The following is a 16,390-nucleotide window of genomic DNA, read 5'->3' on the forward strand; positions in this document are numbered from 1 at the left end:
ATCTTTCTTACTTCGTTTCCTACTCGCATGACTACTCTTTCAGCCTCTGCGTCCTTTATCTTCTATACTTCTATACTTTAATAAACTAATAAAAATAATTGTACTTCAAAAAGGGTCGTTCATTGATTGATAAAGGAAGGCAGGAGATAAAAGACAACAAAGGAGAAGGAGATACCGATGGTGGGCGACGTTCTCGTGTCTGCCGTCCCTGTTTTCGATGCCTCTTTCCACGTTTGCCAGCCACAGGTTGCAGCTGCTCGACGAAAATTCCTTCGCCGTGAAACTTCTGTCACAAGGACGAGCTCCTTTGTTCCACAGAAGAAAATCAGGACACCCGTGAAGAGTCGTGGACTCTGTACGCGATGTCACCGTAAAAAGAGTCGTATTTTTTCGCTCTGACTGATTGGCCAGCAAATCGAGACGACGACAAAATTATCGGTGCGATCCGTCGTTTAAAATCTTCAGGGCTTACGGGCCCTACGGTCCCAAGACGAGACCGGGCCCAAAGAGATGAAATAGTCAGCGGCAGATGTCCGGCTGGCCCGCAACAGCTGCTGCAGTATCGCACAGTGTAGATATCGCCCGCGATACTCGGCCCAATGATTGCTACCTCGTGATCCCATCGCTTTCGTGCTGTATAGACGATCGTTTAAGAATTACGAATTCGTGCAATAATAACAAAGCACGAGCTCGTCGCGCGACGAGCATCGAGCCATTTAAACGTTGACAATAATTAAATGTATCTAATATCTTTTTCTACTGATTAAATGCTGATTTCTTTTAATCTTGAATTTATTTAATTTATTTCTATCTTCTCTCTCTCTCTCTCTTTTTTTTTTTTTTTTAGTTTTAAATCACAAAAAAGTAAAAATAAAAAAAATAATAAATTAAACAAAATAACTTGCTATTATCTACAGCAATACTGTTGATTGATTAATAGTCTAAAAGAAAGGATTTTATGCTTACCAAACGTTTGACATATCCGAGCATATTTTGTCTTTTTATCTTAAGAAAGAACCTTTGCCCTATGTTGAAAAAAATTGGATTCAACGGAGCCGGTTGCAGTTCTAGCCTGAGGTAATTCTTCAAGCGTTTTATTAATTCTTCGAGCATCAAAATCCTGTATGTAAATAACAAATTGTACTTTTGTTCTCTGAACGATAAAAAAAAAAAACAGCTGATTGGATAAGTTGAAAACACGATATTTAATTTTTATAAATAACGTTTGCTGTAATAAATATCGGTGGAACGGCACATCCAATATTTCTTGCAAAAAATTATATAATAAAATAATATAATTTTTTTTTTAATTGACATTATATAATATATAATTAAATAATCGTAATCATATTACGCAATATATGTTTAATTACCTAGCTATTATACTTAACTCATTTCTATCCAATCTTTTTCTCGCCCTGCGTGTTCTTCCGAATTAAATGTTGATCGTTGTTCAATTTTTCAACGCAATATCCAGCATTCATCGTTATGCGTTCCTTTCGAACAATATTTAAGAAACTCCTCTATGCATATTCGATGACATCGCAGGGACTACTATTTATTTTAAAAAAAAAATCACAATTTAACTAAGTACGTGTATGTTAAAAATGAAAATATTTCAAAACGTACTACCTGTATGTCGAATCATCGCTCAAGTGACGTCCTGCTATGCGAGGTGCGTCACTCTACGAGTGCGGACGGGTAGTTTAAATTTCGAAAAAGAACCTTTGAAAAGCCATTTCTCTCCTCGTTTCGCGCATGCCGTGTGAATCAACGTTCAATCAGCAACCAGCTAGGCTCGTCGCCGCGTCTGAAATTATTTTCTCATTCGCCCTGCGCGAAGAAAGAAAGAAGGAGGAAGGTACTTGATTTCCATCCTTTTGTCAATGAGCAGCTTGTCCGGGAAAATTTACCGTGAAAAGCCTGGATCCTCGGCCGAGTGCCCGAAGTAGTCCCGTGAAAGCGGTCCCCAGCTGGTGATTCGGCCTCGGTGGTGCAACAAGCGAGCGCAGCGCCGCGCGATGGCGCAACCAATCGTCGGGCGCGTTGCACAAACGATGGCAGCTGTGTCGCTTGCGGTGATTGGCCAGGACCTCCAGGCCGCCGGGTGCTCGAACGCGCCGCCGGCAGCCATAGTAAACGCGAACGCCGGAGCGAACGGTGCTCTTTTTACCTCCCGTTTGAACGTGCGCGGCCTGTGACAACGTCCGTTCCCGACATCGAGATCGACTTCCTCGCGCGCGGCCGACGGCGCCGACTTTCCCCGCGGACGGTGATTTTCGCTCTCTTGCCTCGGCCCCGCACGGATCGACGCCCGCGTGGAAGCGTGAATCGCCGGGCGTCACGACGCGCGTGCACGTCGCACGTGCGCGACGTGGTACGTTCCACGGCCTGCCGAAACATGGAGGTCGCGCGGAAAGTGCATTACGACGCCCGTAACATGCAGAACAGCGAGCTGACCTGGAGCTGCGCCGCCGGCGCGGCCGCCGGCGACGGCGCCGGCAGCCCGGAATTCTGCGGCGCCCTGGACTCCTCCGTGGAGGATTTCGACTCGCCGCCGCTGCAGCCGCGCAAACTGTTCGACGCGGCGGATTGCAACGACGACGAGCCAACGAACAACAACAACAAGATCCAGATCTTCGTGACAGGTTAGACGCCGTTTGCTCAAGCTCGCTTTCGGATCGCCCATTTCTCTTGCGGAGCCTCATCTATTCTCTCTCTCTCTCTCTTTCTCCGTCTCTCCCTTTCTTTCTCTTTTTCTCTTCCTTCAACGTCATTACCTGTTGAACGTGTACCGTAGACCATTTTGAATAGAAAAAAAAACTGTGTGTGTGTGTGTGTTTGCTGTATCTGAACTTCGTCTATTTTTTATCCTCTCTTTCTCTCTTCTTTCTCTTTCTTTCTGCCACAGAAAATCTACTCGTCATTTGATTTGTTTCTTATATACACTTTGTCGCGTATATATTTCATTTTATTCATTTTAAATGCAGAAACGCCTAAGGTGATGAAACTATGTAAGAATGTTAGGAAAACCATTGCCTAAAGTTCTTCGTACTTTCGTCTCTCTCTCTTTCTCTTCTCTCCAGCATCTAATTATATACCTGTTTCACATAAATGCAAGGAGCGCGACGTGGTGCAGCTATACAAAAGAAACGACCCTTTCTCTCGGTCCTGTGCATGGCGTCCCTTGCCCCCCCGGTGTGTAAGACGCACACCGAAAGTGACCTCGTGTTTTCATTTGCGAATCGAATCTATCCGGAAACAGTCTCGCAAGAAACACTTTGCAGAAACGAGCTCGGGAACTTTATCCGTCCGTAATTAAACGAAGAAGGAACCAATAGATTCCAAGATCGTGTTTCATACGCGTTTGAGATGACCGACAATGCAGAATGCAAAGGAGAATATTTTTGTCACAAAAAACTCCAAGCCGCATCAAATGGCTGTTTTCTCCTCTAATTTCCTTTTTATTATCTTTGTATTTCTTTCATTATATTTCTTTTTTTTATTTTTCTTTTTTCTTTTTTTTTTTGTTCTTTCTGTAAGTTTGTTATCTTCTGCCTTCTGTAGATTCTATTAATATTTCAATATTGATATTTTCCTGTGATTTTCATTGATGTTTCGAGTGTTTGCACGAAATCACGTTAACATAATGCAAAATAATTGACACAGATATATTTAGACAATTGTATTTGCATTGGGCGTAAGTATTTTTTTTTAATAAAATTTGGATCTTGTCTAATCTGCCTCGATTTCTCTGAAGTCACAATCGTAAATTGTACAATGTTCTGATTACGATTGTTTTTAATAATTAATTGCATCAGTAATTCTGAAGTCTGTGTACTGATGGACTGGTAATAATAAATTATATACGTTATTGCACAGTATACTTTAACCCATTGATAGAAATATACATATTTTAGTAATAAACACGCAAGTCTGTTAAGAAATGTAATTATTTTCGTAAGCTTTCAAACCATGAGTTTAAGCTTGTCGCTTTAAAAGAAAATTATAATTTATTTTGATTAAGCAAACTTTGATGAGAAAAATTAATTAAAGTTCGAATGGAATCTATGCATTGCAAACTTTTCATGTCAAATATTTATTTGCAGGTCCCCAGAGCAACAAAACTTCTATCGTTCGTGAGAATGCTTTTCACAAGAGCCCGATGGGGTGTAGTCCACCTTACAAGCGCGTCAGGGCTCTACGTCTGTTTGATTCGCCTACTACTCCAAAGACATTGATAGAGAAGAGCGTGTTACAAACTCCGATAGCGTCGAAGTGTTCTAGACTTTTTAATCTAGATAAACCTAGGCCTTCTAAAATAAGTCCCAGTTACCAGAATAAATCGGAGAAACCCGCTGCGAATGTAAATCCATTTACACCTACCGGCATGCTAATCACAGCAAGAAAAAGAAGCAGATCCAAACGTAGTCTCAATAGTCTCAATAAGTACGTATTCAACTATGCATTTTATATTTGTATAAATTATTTATGCGATTAATTATGATGTAAGACAATAATTCATGCTTTGAATATCGCGTTTACTATTTGCAAAAAAAAAAAAATATATATATATATATATATATAGTATTTTTATATCTGTCGTTTACTAAGATTAAATTTGAGATTTAATTTCTGACATTTAATATTAATAGCAGCTATAGTTACTAACATTTATTTGTTATTAATTTTTAATAATGTTCTGTCTACACTTGAGGAGAATCACGTCACATATATTACAGATTTTTACTAGAATTATCTTCTCGTGTAGACAAGACATTAGCAAAAGAGTCACTTCAGGATTTTTAATTTCTTTTTTTTTTTGTTTTTGTTTTTTTAACAATAGCAGTAGTAGTAGTTTACCGGACATGCAAATACCAAAGTTTGACCTCGTTGACTCCGAAGATTCCGACAACGAATATGAGCACGCGACAAAACGTGTGGCACTGCAGGACTCGAATATATCTCGTTACCATAAAGAGTTCCACGAACTCGGTTTACTCGGGACCGGTGAATTCGGCTCTGTGTATAAGTGTATCAATCGGTTGGACGGATGTACATACGCCATCAAGAAGAGTATTAAACCTGTAGCGGGTAGCACCAACGAAAAGAATGCGCTGAACGAGGTATACGCACACGCTGTGCTCGGCAAACACCAGCACGTGGTTCGTTACTACTCAGCTTGGGCGGAAGACAATCACATGATTATCCAGAACGAATACTGCAACGGTGGCAGTCTCGCGGATACGATCCTCTTAATGAAGCAGCAGAAACAGTACTTCAGTCAGGCTGAGATGCGCCAACTTCTGTTGCATGTGGCTGAAGGATTGAGGTACATACACAGCATGCAGCTCGTACACATGGACATCAAGCCTGGCAACATTTTTATTACTAAGGAAAAGAAATTACTTGCCATCAATTATGACTCCGCCGACGACGGTTTTGACGAGGAGGAGACCGTTGACGAAGAGATTACGTACAAAATTGGCGATCTCGGCCACGTTACTTCCATCAATAATCCGCAAGTGGAAGAGGGCGATTGCAGATACCTTCCGATAGAAATTCTGCAAGAGGATTTTAACCACCTATCGAAGGCCGATATCTTTGCCTTAGGACTGACCGTTTACGAAGCAGGAGGTGGTGGACCTCTACCGAAAAACGGACCCGCTTGGCATGACATTAGACATGGAAAATTACCGGAATTGCCTCATTGCAGTCGCGATCTGAACAATTTGTTGAAGGTAGGATTCTTGGAAATTCAACAGTTTAATAGCAAATAATCGTTTCTTTTTCTATCTATATTGTATGTTACGTATAAAAATTTTACCTGTAGCAGTTTATTTTCTCGATAGAAACCATTGACATTTTTTTAAATATTGTTCTTTTATGCCATTTGCAGCTGATGATCCATCCAAATCCGGAAATGAGGCCATCGGCGGTATCTTTGATGCAACATCGTGTTTTATGTCCGCTTGGAAAGAAAACCAAAGCGCAACTGCGAAGGGAGTTGAACGCTGAGAAACTCAAGAACGAGATCTTGTCCAAAAGACTTCATGATGCGGCGATGTATCTGAAGTCTATCGCACCAAACGTTATCGTCGAGAGTTAAGCATTCACATTACGCATTGGAAATTGAGAATTACAACTTAGAGATTAGAATTTATCCAGTTGGAGATGAAATGGATTGAACAACGACTACGGTGACAGAATTCTAATCGTCAGTTCGCAATTCTGATTCTTGTGGGTAATTTGATAAGAGCTTAATCTTTCAGTCGTCATTGTTTTTCGTCGACTTGTAGAGTCTTAAGAGGCTCTAATTAAAAATTTTTTTATATTTCTTACTCAAGTATTTTTGTTTAATATTTTCTTTGTTAGATTTTCAAGTTCATGTAAAATATACGGAAAAGATTTTATTTTGGAATTGATATTTAGACCTCGCACGATGACTGGAGGGTTAATGGTCGTGCGCTCGTGCGCGGAAACGCGTAGCAAAAGTGATACGGGGTAACCAATCGGCTTTCCTCTTTTACGGACGAGTTTATCAGCTGTTACGTTACCTATTGTCGCGCAGCGAGTTTCCGCATCTCGTGTGCATGAGCCCTAACACACACATATATATATTATATACATATCTTACGTCAGTCGTATCTACGGAAACGTTTCGTTGGTTTCATCGTTTCATCCTGCCTTGAAAATATCGTGAAAGATCGTCACATTGCTCAGTGCAGTTTTATTAACGTCCGAAAAAATAAGAACCTGACAATTAAATGAGGAATAATAATAAATCTTCGCGAACCGTGTCATCGGCTAATAGATAATCTTCAATGTCGTAAATAATACCGCATGTTATTACGTCTGCGAGAGCTACTTTCACGACCAGTTTATCAATTTTCTTTCTTTATAGATTCGCAAATTATATAGGTCGCAATATTTTTTCGTTTTTATTTTATTCAATTATAGAACGTAATGTACGATAGCAGTGTAACGATGCATGTAACGATTACTATACAATAGCTATTAAATAAATAATTTTTATGTACGAAAGGAATTTACCTTATTCGGCTGGCACCAAACTTTGATTCCTTTTTAATACATCACGGAAAGTAGTCCTGTGCAACACATTTGTTTTTTTTTCTTTCACACTCGTTCATCGCTTCCAGATATCAGTAATCGCTTTCACACAGATTTCAACGAAATGATAGAGAACCACATAGATAAGTCACGAAGAATGGTGCGCTTGTGCCTTTAAATTTTTTATAATTCGACACATTTTTACACTTTATATACACTAATCGATATTTTTCTCTCTTGTATAAAGTATAAGAACGTTATAAGAATCGAGGCTATTGCTCTTTAACGTAAACACTCGTTTCTTTTTATCTGCAATAACATTTTAACAAACGTATGCGAGAGTATTATAAGAATGTACATTAGAATTATTTCTATTCTGCTTACATCCTAATTACATTTACTAGGATACACTTGGCGCAAGCTTATCTTAAAAAAAAATTTTATCTACATTTTTATGCATCTTGTTTCTAAGAACGTTACCTTTAATAATATTAATTCGAGAAAATCAATTGACTACAATTACGATATCAATTAAATTTTTCAAATTACTTGAGAACCTAACTAGCTTTACAATTAGAATATACAACTGCCAGAAATGGATTTGTTAGTGATAATGGTATTTTAAAATTGAAGAGTTAACTTGATTTCTCTTTGCTCTTTTCACTTCATTGAAAAATGGTTTTTGTAGAGCCTGAAAATTGTAGCTTTCACGCATGCCTTCTTTAGGTAAGATTATCAAGAGTGACTATTATTTTACATATGCATTTAATTAATTTTAATATTGCAATCCTTTTTCTTACGGGCGTTACTTCTAAACGTAGACAAATGCAACGTATTTTTTTCTTTCATTTAGGTGCCTTTTGAAATCATTCAAAATGTGTGTAAATGTTAACATACAGCCGAGAAAGAAAGCTAATCTTTTCTACAGATATGGTTATGTACTTTTGATGCTGGCATGCATGGTACTTGCAACTATTCAACCACATATTGGCGGAACGAACGGTAAATCGATTTTTCTATTATACATTGAAAGAATTGCTGTAATATTTTATTATATAAATTGAAATAATAATGTGCTAATGTTATATTTTTCCATTACAGGTATAATTAATGGTAATTTTATCATTAGCCATTTTGCTGTGCCTTTAATGTATTTGGAAGCTGGATTATTATGCGAACCGAAGTCTCTTTACTCGACATTAAGGGACGGCTATCTATTGACATTCGTAATGGTTTTCGTATACATTTTGATGCCCTTTTTAGCACGGATAGGAACATATTTATTGGCCTATGCAAAAGTTAATGTGTGGCTACTCAAAGGAATAGAGGTGAATTGGAAATTATTCTTTTGCAAATAATTAATCCTTGCTGATAAGACAGCTATATAAAATTTTTTATCATGGTACTCATACCTGCAAATAATTTTCCAGGTCCTTTATTGCATGCCACCGCCGTTCAGCACAGGACTCGCTCTGTGTCGTTTGGCACAGGCCGATTTGCCTACGAGCGTAATTATCACTTTGGTGTCGCACTTTGGAGGATTGTTCCTGTCTCCTTTTTTATTATATTTAATGGTACGAAGCTTTGCTATTCTGAAAGATTATAAAATATCTGTAATTAATTTTTTTTTATTTTTTCTTCGACAGCTAGGAACGTCCACCCCACCGTTAGTCGGGATTAACATCAAAGAGACATTATGCAGCACACTTATTCCATTAGCAGCGGGTATTACTCTGCGAATGTTCGTACTGAAAGATAGATGCTTGAATATTAAAACGAACTTGTTCTCCCAAAGTTTACTGCTAGCGATAGCGTATCATTGGTTTTGCGACGCTGTTCTGGCAGACGCCTCGTCGCTACAAGCGGTGGATATACTGTTCTGTGTACTTATAAGTAAATTTCTAGACGGATACTTAATCTCGTGGCTCTGACGTTATTTTTTATTTCACGTGTTTAAAATTATATTTACCGTTTTCAAGCGTGCCTGGGCCAACTCCTTCTCAGCAGTTTGTGCTGGATCTTGTGTTCTCAGTGGTTGCCACGGGATGTTCTGTTAGCCGTATTATTCACCAGCACCCACAAATCCGTTAGTCTTGGTGGTTGGATCCTACGAGGGGCATATCACGGCTCAGCTCACGGACCAGCGGTAAATTTACCATTGACGATATTACCCGTTGCACAATTGCTGTTGGGTAGCTTGTTAGCCAGCTGGCTGGCTCCATAAAAATTAAATTAAAGTGATCCGACTCAGCACTCGCGTTTGTTTGAATGTATATATATATTTCTTTTTTGTTTTTCAAGTCTTATCATTTTTCCTAAATAATTCTTTATCGTTGTAATATATAAACTCGATACTCACCCCCTAAAACTGTGGACAGAATGGTTTACAGGAATAATGTATCACTACTTATTCTGGATTGAAAGAATTTATGTAAATAATGTGCGAAATATTTCATATATATGTATCAATATATATGAAATATATTTATATATATATATGTATATATATATATCAATCATTGCATTTTTTTTAGCAATTTAATCCACTGACATTTTTTTTTTTTTTTTTTTTTTTTTTAAAGAAATAATAGAGATGAAATACATTGTACTGTTCATTATTATAAGAACCTTTAAATAGGTACACTCACCGTCAGGAATGGCGTTCGTGATGCTGCGACGGTGGCTAGCGTACGTGATCTTGATGCGGTGTGCGTCGAATCTCACGCGAAGCACGTGCGTCGATGTTTCACGGAGCACCGTTCACAGAGGATTGAGGGAGAACGCGGCCTACTACCTACTACCCCTCCCCGCACTCGGCGGCCGAGAAAGGGGGAAGTCACGTACGCCAGCCTCCGTCGCCGCTCGTCGCGGGAAATGCCAAATCTGCCTTTCAGTGTACAATAGGTAAAAGTCAACAGCCAATCGAACGAGATGTTACGACTTACGATTGAATTATACAATGTAGATACCTATTTATATAAATTACAAATATAGTTTCCTCATCTTCGAATGAAAAAGTTCAGAATATTCTCAAAATTACAAGCTCCTACTTATCCTAAGTCCGTCTATCGTGTTAACGAGCCTTTTAAAACAAGAACTAGGAAAAATGTTTCTACATACAAAAGAAGAGGACTTTGTAAAACTCAGAGTAATAGGTTTTCCTTTGTTTTTTTCTTCCCATACAAAACATAGCGATTTTATTCTACAAATAATGGGGATAAATTTTGTTTAATTATTTCCTTATTCGAAAAATTTGCATATTGATTCATTTTCTTCCTTTTCTTTTTTTTTTCTTTTTTTTTTCTCTATTTGTGATGCGCCATTTAATATAGTACGTTGTACCATTCACTAGTGCGCACATGTATAGTATATTCAATAATATTAACAAATAGTGTAACACTCATGATAACGCTGACGAGCACGACGCAATTTGACTTTTTCGTGAAAATCATGGCAATAGATGCATCGAACAGCGGTGCAGCTATGTAGGCGTAAGTACCAGGTCGCGTATGACGATCGGCCCGGATGGTCACGCTGTCGTTACATTTGACACCAAGCTCCTGTCACAAACGGTGCTGACGCTGACGCTGACGCCGATGCTGCTATCGTCGCCAACTGCGTGACTCTCCATCCTCGTCTTCTTCCTCTTCGTTCTCCTCCAAGAGTATAGCCTCCGTACCCTGAAAAGAATATTCTTTTAACTTTAGAAGAAGATATAAAAACTCTTGTAAAATATTCGTATTAATTAAATTTTTTCAAATAAATAGCATGCCGTATCAATGGTACGATTTATGCAAAATTCATACAAAAGTCTTCTCCATTAATAACACCTAAAATATTTTTTTTTTTTAATAATTTTTATTTTATGTAATCTTAAATAATTATTCTCATTAAAATACGAGACTTATTATGTTTTACCTCTAAGTCGATATCTTCGTCTGTAGTAGCTGCAGTTTGTTCGGAACGCGATGAAAGTTGAATAGATGCGTTTGAATTAGTGCCTGCTCCTCCACGATGTAAATGATGGCCAGATACCCAAGTTATTGATAACAGTCTGTCTTGAAATGTGCGTCCTTTTACTAGGGCCACTTCAGCTTCTTTTCTCGATTTGAAATTGATAACAATCGACGGCGTAGCATCGTCAACAATTTGATTTACTATTTCACCAAATTGCTGAAATACAATTAGTAAAATTAATCACCCACCGTATACTCATTAAAATGTTAATGATAAAATATATAATAAAAAATTAATCACTAAAACATATGCCGACGAAAAAGTCACTTTATCGTAATATTATAAATGGATCTTACCTGAAAATGTGCTAGAACCTCCGCTTTTTCTTCAGTTTCATAACCCGAGACTAGAAGACTTGTTGGCCGGTGATCTACCGAAACATGAGCAAAACTTCCTCTACCGCGGCCTCGGAAGGATAGGGCGTGGGTGCCACGTGCAACCCGAGTGACTTTTGCGCCTCTACCAACACCGGAATTCGTGTTCAAACCTAACGCGGCCGCCTGAGCACGAAGTTCATTTAATCTTTTCTGCAATTCACCAGCATCTTGACCCTCTTGTTGCGCGGTCATTAAATCCAGCTCGGCGTCCAGTATTTCTTTCTGCGTTTGCTCTCTAGACTTCGCTTGCGATTTGTTGCCGCTAATCTGGCCATTCGCTGCCAAATCTTTGCGTATATTGTCAACCGACTGTTGCATAGCTTTTATCGTCGGCATGATAGATTCTTTTTGTTCCGGGTTCTTTTCAGCCTTGTCAATCAAAGCGCGCAGTTCGATTAAATGCTTGTCTAATAATTCCTGTTTTCTCTTGCGTAGATCGGCAGTTATCTTTATCGCCTCTTTACGCTTCTCCTCTTGCTTCTTCTTTAGCGTTTCCTTAGCGGCTAATATTTCTTGCGTTTTTTTAATCGCAAGAACTTTGTCTTCTCGAGTAGGAACAACGGCAGCTTTAGGTGAAGTTGGAACTAAGGTTTGTGTGACCTGTTCCTCGGTCGAACGACGCGTGGGAACGTACTCGTTATCGTCAGTTTTTGCCGGTAATGGTACCGCAGCGCCTAGCCTTTCTTTCACAGAGGGACGGCATCCTAGATAAAATAAAATTCTTTGTTAGGCATATATTTATTACGTAAATATTTATTACGATTAACAAAAAATGAATTATCTTACCTGGTGGTACATTTTCGATGGCTCCACCAGCCGCATTATTATTGACGTTATTATGCCAAAATACTTTAATAAATCTATTATTTAACACAGCCTCTGTGCTTCTGTAAGCAGACTTTGCTTCAGCTGGCAGTTGGAAGGTAACCAACGCTGCCTCAGGATCGCCGCCAAAATTAACTTGAATATTTACAATCTTACCAAATTTGGAAAAATGGTTATTTAATTGCGTTATATTATTTAAGCTTCGCGGAACCTTTTTCAGTTCAAGAGAGCAATTCGCCGGGTTATGCACTGCTCTCTGTTTCGGTCCCAAACGATTAAAGTCAAACGATTGTTTACGTTTTAATGGATTGCTTTGGGAGTGGGTTATTTCCGATGAATTTGTATGGGGAATAACTGGCACACTTATCAGCTCCCGTTGTCCCCTGCCGTAAATCCCAGGCGCAGGCTGTGGATGTCTACCCCATGGCATTCGTGGCTCCATGCTTGGTGCGTCCGGATTATATTCTGTGAAAGCATCTAACATATTTAATTTATTACATTTTATGTAATATGGAAATACCATGCTTACAACTGTAAGAGGCAATTTATAATAAGTTGCAAACGCCTTATCGAAACACATCGATGTATCACACTAACTGCCGACACGGTGTTTGCAATTTATTGCAGAGTAACTCTAATGCTATATATAATACAATTAAAATTATTTTTGTTTTTAAATATATCAATCCAAATAAATTCAAAGTTACAATGTGTTAATAGTTTATAATTTGGCCTAATATTTTAAATAAAAAATCTAAAAATAATCAACTTTATAATTTTTACCTATACTTTTTCTTTAAGTATTATATTTACATAGTTAAATATTATATTAATTATATGTACGACTAAAAACGTAGTTTTATAAATATTATTTTATTCTGATATAAAATTATTCAAATACATACCCATATTAGAATGATGATTCCTTAAATGAGGCGGTGGTAAATTGGTAAGAGGAAGATGTGGCGGTGGTGGTGGTGGATTACCGTTGGGACCTTGTGGTGGTTCTGGTACCGTGACTGGAACTGTTCCTGGTGCTTGAGTACCATGCGGTCCGAAACTTAAAACACGACTGAGTGTCACATCTTCTAATACAACTGGGTCCGTTCCGTGATCGTAAGGGCAGAGATCTCCCCTCATGCAGAATCCTTTTTCTACATTCAAAAAAATCGTAATATTTTAAATATAATGCAATTTAAAATATGACGATAATAGCGTAATCAGAACTGTTAAATGAATATCAGAACAAAAAAAAATCAAGAAAAAAAAAAAGCTTTTTAAACACAATATTGTTTTTTAAATTGTTAAAATACATACCGTCAAAGTCTCTGCAACGTCTCTTTGCTTGTTGTTGTTGAAAAGAACCGGTCTGATTATTTGGAATATTACTCGCAACGGCGACAACACTTTGTATCGATTGACTAGTTGTAGACAGTCTCATGTCTACATCTCCGTGATTACTATCTTGGGTCGGTGTACCACCGGGACTTCCTTCAATTCGATCTGTTCTATCTATCTCTAGCCTTTCGAACCGATCGATTTTCTTTCGTTCTATTGATCTTGAACGTGATCGAGATCGGAGCGGCGTTGGAGATCTGTTTCTAAACCTTGCTCGATGATCACGACTATCTGGCCCGTCGCGTATCCTAGGTCGTATTGGTGATGTACTGCGACTCCTAGTACGTCTAGAAGATAAAAATACATTATAAGATAATTAAACAGTAAAAATCGTAAGCAAATAAAAATTTAATAAGTAAAAGAAAACCAATTTTTTTTCTTAAATCAATTAAAAGTACAATTAGAATCGAACTTTATTACACATAAATACAGAAAATACACGTACCTGCGATCATGTCGTCTAGTGCTTATCGGCGGAGATTCATTTCGCCATGGGCGACTTCGATCTCTTTCTCTATCACGCCGAATGTGTTCTCTACTTCTAGATCTACGCCTATCCCTTTCCCACGATCGTGATCGTGATCGTGTTCTCGATCTCATTCTTCCACTCCTACTTTATGCAATTAATAATAAAAAAATTCAATATTATTAAAACTTAATAAATTAAAAGTTGTATTTTTTAACTTCCTTTGTATTTTTTTTCTTTTTTTTTTTTATAAAGTACGTATCAGTAAACGTTGAATGCGTTCACTGAATTATACGAGTATTAATTTTATATTTCCTTAAAAGAAAGAGAAGAAAATTTACCTGCTTCGAGATCGTTTTTCTTTTTCTTTATCCTTATCGGAGTCAGATTTTCTAGTCTCACGTTTACTAATTGCCGCTGGTGCAGATCCATTGATTTGAAGTGGAACAGAAGGATTGGTAATTATAGGTACCAGTGGAATTACTGTGTCTATTATTTTTTCTGTTGACGGCGGGACAATTGGAGCTGGTGGGTTTATACCAGGTGGCGTCCCACCTCCGTCTGGATCACTTTTAGCCGGTGGGAGCACATATTCTTGAGTTTCCAATGTCTTGAAGAGCAATTCCACAAAGCTTTTGGTTTCTGGAAACAATAATTGCAATGTATTATATGTATATTCGATATATTTTTAATTTATAAATCGATCTTTTTAATTTATATCGTTAAACATTTTAAAAGGCCTACCTTGCTGGAGAAATACATCTAATTGCTCTACCATACCACCGCGCAGTTCCTCCAAAGTTTTGTCTTTCTTGACTAAAGCATAGACATATTTGGCAAGGGCAGCAGGATCTGCATCGCATCTAAAAAAAAAAAAAAAATTAATGAAAAATTAACAAACAAAAGCAAAATAATTAGACGAAAATTTGTATACACATAAATATTTCATTGAATTCAATTAGTGTAATTTAATCTATTCATTTGTTTGTTATTTTGAATAATTATTTTACATTTTATCTCTGGTGCTTTCCTATTTAAATTTCATTCATTGTAATCCTTGAATTGACAATTTGCTTGAAACTGTAAACGTTAAAAGTTCTTCCTCTTTGAAGCGCTTTAAATCGAGAGACATAAACTCGGTAAATTATAAATGCAAAGTAAAACAGATTGTGTATTATGCACTAATTGTAGCAATTAAACCATAAATTGTGTCACATTCAGAATAAAATAAACTTTTTCTTTTTAATCAACCACAATGAGGAAGTCAAATGTCAGCGGAAAAATAACGTCACGTCCATTCCGCAGGTTTTGCTTGCGGAAAGTTGGATGCAAATAAATTCTGTGCAAAATGCATCGAAAGCGAGCAGCATCTATTGCCACTCAATGAGATAATCCGTCAATCTGTCGCGTCAACGTAAGTAAGCTACAAATAAATTTCGTTCGACATAAACATATTGCCTCGCGCTGCACGCGATGTGTCAAACGAGGGACCAGCAAAGTAGCACCATAATACGGTCCTCGAATTCAGCGTTTGCTGCTAGGCAGATCGGTCGCAGCGAGCGGGACGATGAATTTCGCTGGGTTTGAGGCTGGCGAGGAGAGCAGAGTGACAGGAAGCGGAGGTGGCCGATGGACCGAAGGGAAGCGGACGCGGAAAACGGCGATCGGCCGGTGCCGAGCTCACGTATAAATATTCGGTGCACACGGGGGTAAAGAGCGGCGCAGCCACATGTACGGCCATTTACCGAGCACCGTGCGCGTACACACATACGCGCGCGGAGTGGTGCGCTCTCCCTCAGGGGGAGCGCGGACTGGCCTACTTACAGCGGCTCCAGCACGGCGGTGAGCCACGCCTTGAACTGGTCCGGATTGTTGATTATCATCCTCGGCGAGTGCCGCGTCACGGTCTGGCATAGAAGGCCTCGCGGATCACGCGTCAGTCACACGGGGTGCCACAAGCGAGCGCGTAGCCAGAACCCTCCTAAGTAAGGACAGTCGCCATTCTGAAATCAGTCGCTGTTGCACTGCCATGCGGTAATCGCGCTCAGCTAGAGGGCCGCGCTGTCGTGAAAAAGTAGCCCGCGGAAGCAGCTGCTGCCAGGCCGGTCCGGCGCCGAGATGTCACTAACGTCAGCCAGCGGGAGATTCTACTTCGAATAAATTTTAAACGAGGCTTGAAATTAATGTTAATTCTCGCTCAATTTATCCGCTTTTTTTTATTTTATTTTATTTTATT

At 38.7% G+C, this 16,390-nt stretch overlaps 3 protein-coding genes and 1 long non-coding RNA gene across 10 annotated transcripts; 2 read left to right on the forward strand and 2 right to left on the reverse strand.

Annotated features, from left to right (window-relative positions):
* Positions 1-1,144: 1,144 nt before the first annotated feature.
* Positions 1,145-1,976, reverse strand: LOC139112334 (uncharacterized). The gene is made up of 3 exons (XR_011547366.1): positions 1,914-1,976; positions 1,633-1,833; positions 1,145-1,554 (listed from the first exon to the last, which is right to left on the reverse strand). It is a non-coding gene; the product is annotated as an uncharacterized lncRNA (long non-coding RNA).
* A 158-nt stretch (positions 1,977-2,134) lies between these two features.
* On the forward strand, positions 2,135-6,413 carry LOC139112463 (wee1-like protein kinase). 3 transcript variants are annotated; one of them, XM_070673501.1, is made up of 4 exons: positions 2,135-2,648; positions 4,110-4,449; positions 4,850-5,741; positions 5,900-6,413. In XM_070673501.1, exons 1-4 carry the CDS (start codon positions 2,402-2,404, stop codon positions 6,107-6,109), a joined length of 1,689 nt encoding a protein of 562 aa, XP_070529602.1. In that variant the 5' UTR covers positions 2,135-2,401; the 3' UTR covers positions 6,110-6,413. The 3 variants fall into 3 exon arrangements, with proteins under 3 accessions (XP_070529602.1, XP_070529601.1, XP_070529603.1); XM_070673500.1 differs by having other exon boundaries at positions 2,137-2,648; positions 4,847-5,741; XM_070673502.1 differs by lacking the exon at positions 2,135-2,648 and adding an exon at positions 3,529-3,700 and having other exon boundaries at positions 4,847-5,741.
* A 784-nt stretch (positions 6,414-7,197) lies between these two features.
* Positions 7,198-10,468, forward strand: LOC139112464 (sodium/bile acid cotransporter 7). Of its 3 annotated transcripts, none has more exons than XM_070673506.1 (5): positions 7,198-8,073; positions 8,173-8,399; positions 8,502-8,645; positions 8,718-8,964; positions 9,051-10,468. In XM_070673506.1, exons 1-5 carry the CDS (start codon positions 7,947-7,949, stop codon positions 9,293-9,295), a joined length of 990 nt encoding a protein of 329 aa, XP_070529607.1. In that variant the 5' UTR covers positions 7,198-7,946; the 3' UTR covers positions 9,296-10,468. The 3 variants fall into 3 exon arrangements, with proteins under 3 accessions (XP_070529607.1, XP_070529606.1, XP_070529604.1); XM_070673505.1 differs by having other exon boundaries at positions 7,198-7,797; positions 7,925-8,073; positions 8,502-8,964; XM_070673503.1 differs by having other exon boundaries at positions 8,502-8,964.
* Positions 10,214-16,191, reverse strand: Swm (Zinc finger protein swm). Of its 3 annotated transcripts, none has more exons than XM_070673499.1 (10): positions 15,979-16,191; positions 14,899-15,017; positions 14,496-14,796; positions 14,134-14,301; positions 13,608-13,975; positions 13,196-13,444; positions 12,252-12,755; positions 11,385-12,169; positions 10,990-11,244; positions 10,214-10,751 (listed from the first exon to the last, which is right to left on the reverse strand). In XM_070673499.1, the coding sequence occupies exons 1-10, from the start codon at positions 16,035-16,037 to the stop codon at positions 10,674-10,676; spliced, it is 2,886 nt and encodes a 961-aa protein (XP_070529600.1). In that variant the 5' UTR covers positions 16,038-16,191; the 3' UTR covers positions 10,214-10,673. The 3 variants fall into 3 exon arrangements, with proteins under 3 accessions (XP_070529600.1, XP_070529599.1, XP_070529598.1); XM_070673498.1 differs by having other exon boundaries at positions 12,252-12,767; XM_070673497.1 differs by having other exon boundaries at positions 12,252-12,767; positions 14,134-14,298; positions 15,979-16,094.
* Between the last annotated feature and the right edge of the window lie 199 nt (positions 16,192-16,390).

The sequence above is a fragment of the Cardiocondyla obscurior genome, linkage group LG28, assembly GCF_019399895.1.
Source record: "Cardiocondyla obscurior isolate alpha-2009 linkage group LG28, Cobs3.1, whole genome shotgun sequence".
NCBI classification, from domain to species: Eukaryota; Metazoa; Arthropoda; class Insecta; order Hymenoptera; family Formicidae; genus Cardiocondyla; species Cardiocondyla obscurior.

Excerpts from the sequence above, each read along its gene's own strand:
- Swm (XM_070673498.1), bottom strand. The coding sequence starts at position 16,037 with ATGATAATCAACAATCCGGACCAGTTCAAGGCGTGGCTCACCGCCGTG. Across the intron at positions 12,768-13,195 it reads GAATCATCATTCTAATATGG|ATGCTTTCACAGAATATAAT; the intron begins GTATGTATTTGA and ends TAAATATGTTAG. Across the intron at positions 10,752-10,989 it reads ACGAAGATATCGACTTAGAG|GGTACGGAGGCTATACTCTT; the intron begins GTAAAACATAAT and ends TATTCTTTTCAG.
- LOC139112464 (XM_070673503.1), top strand. The coding sequence starts at position 7,947 with ATGTGTGTAAATGTTAACATACAGCCGAGAAAGAAAGCTAATCTTTTC. Across the intron at positions 8,400-8,501 it reads GGCTACTCAAAGGAATAGAG|GTCCTTTATTGCATGCCACC; the intron begins GTGAATTGGAAA and ends ATAATTTTCCAG. Across the intron at positions 8,965-9,050 it reads ACTGTTCTGTGTACTTATAA|CGTGCCTGGGCCAACTCCTT; the intron begins GTAAATTTCTAG and ends ACCGTTTTCAAG.
- LOC139112463 (XM_070673500.1), top strand. The coding sequence starts at position 2,402 with ATGGAGGTCGCGCGGAAAGTGCATTACGACGCCCGTAACATGCAGAAC. Across the intron at positions 2,649-4,109 it reads GATCCAGATCTTCGTGACAG|GTCCCCAGAGCAACAAAACT; the intron begins GTTAGACGCCGT and ends ATTTATTTGCAG. Across the intron at positions 4,450-4,846 it reads AGTCTCAATAGTCTCAATAA|CAGTAGTAGTAGTTTACCGG; the intron begins GTACGTATTCAA and ends TTTTAACAATAG.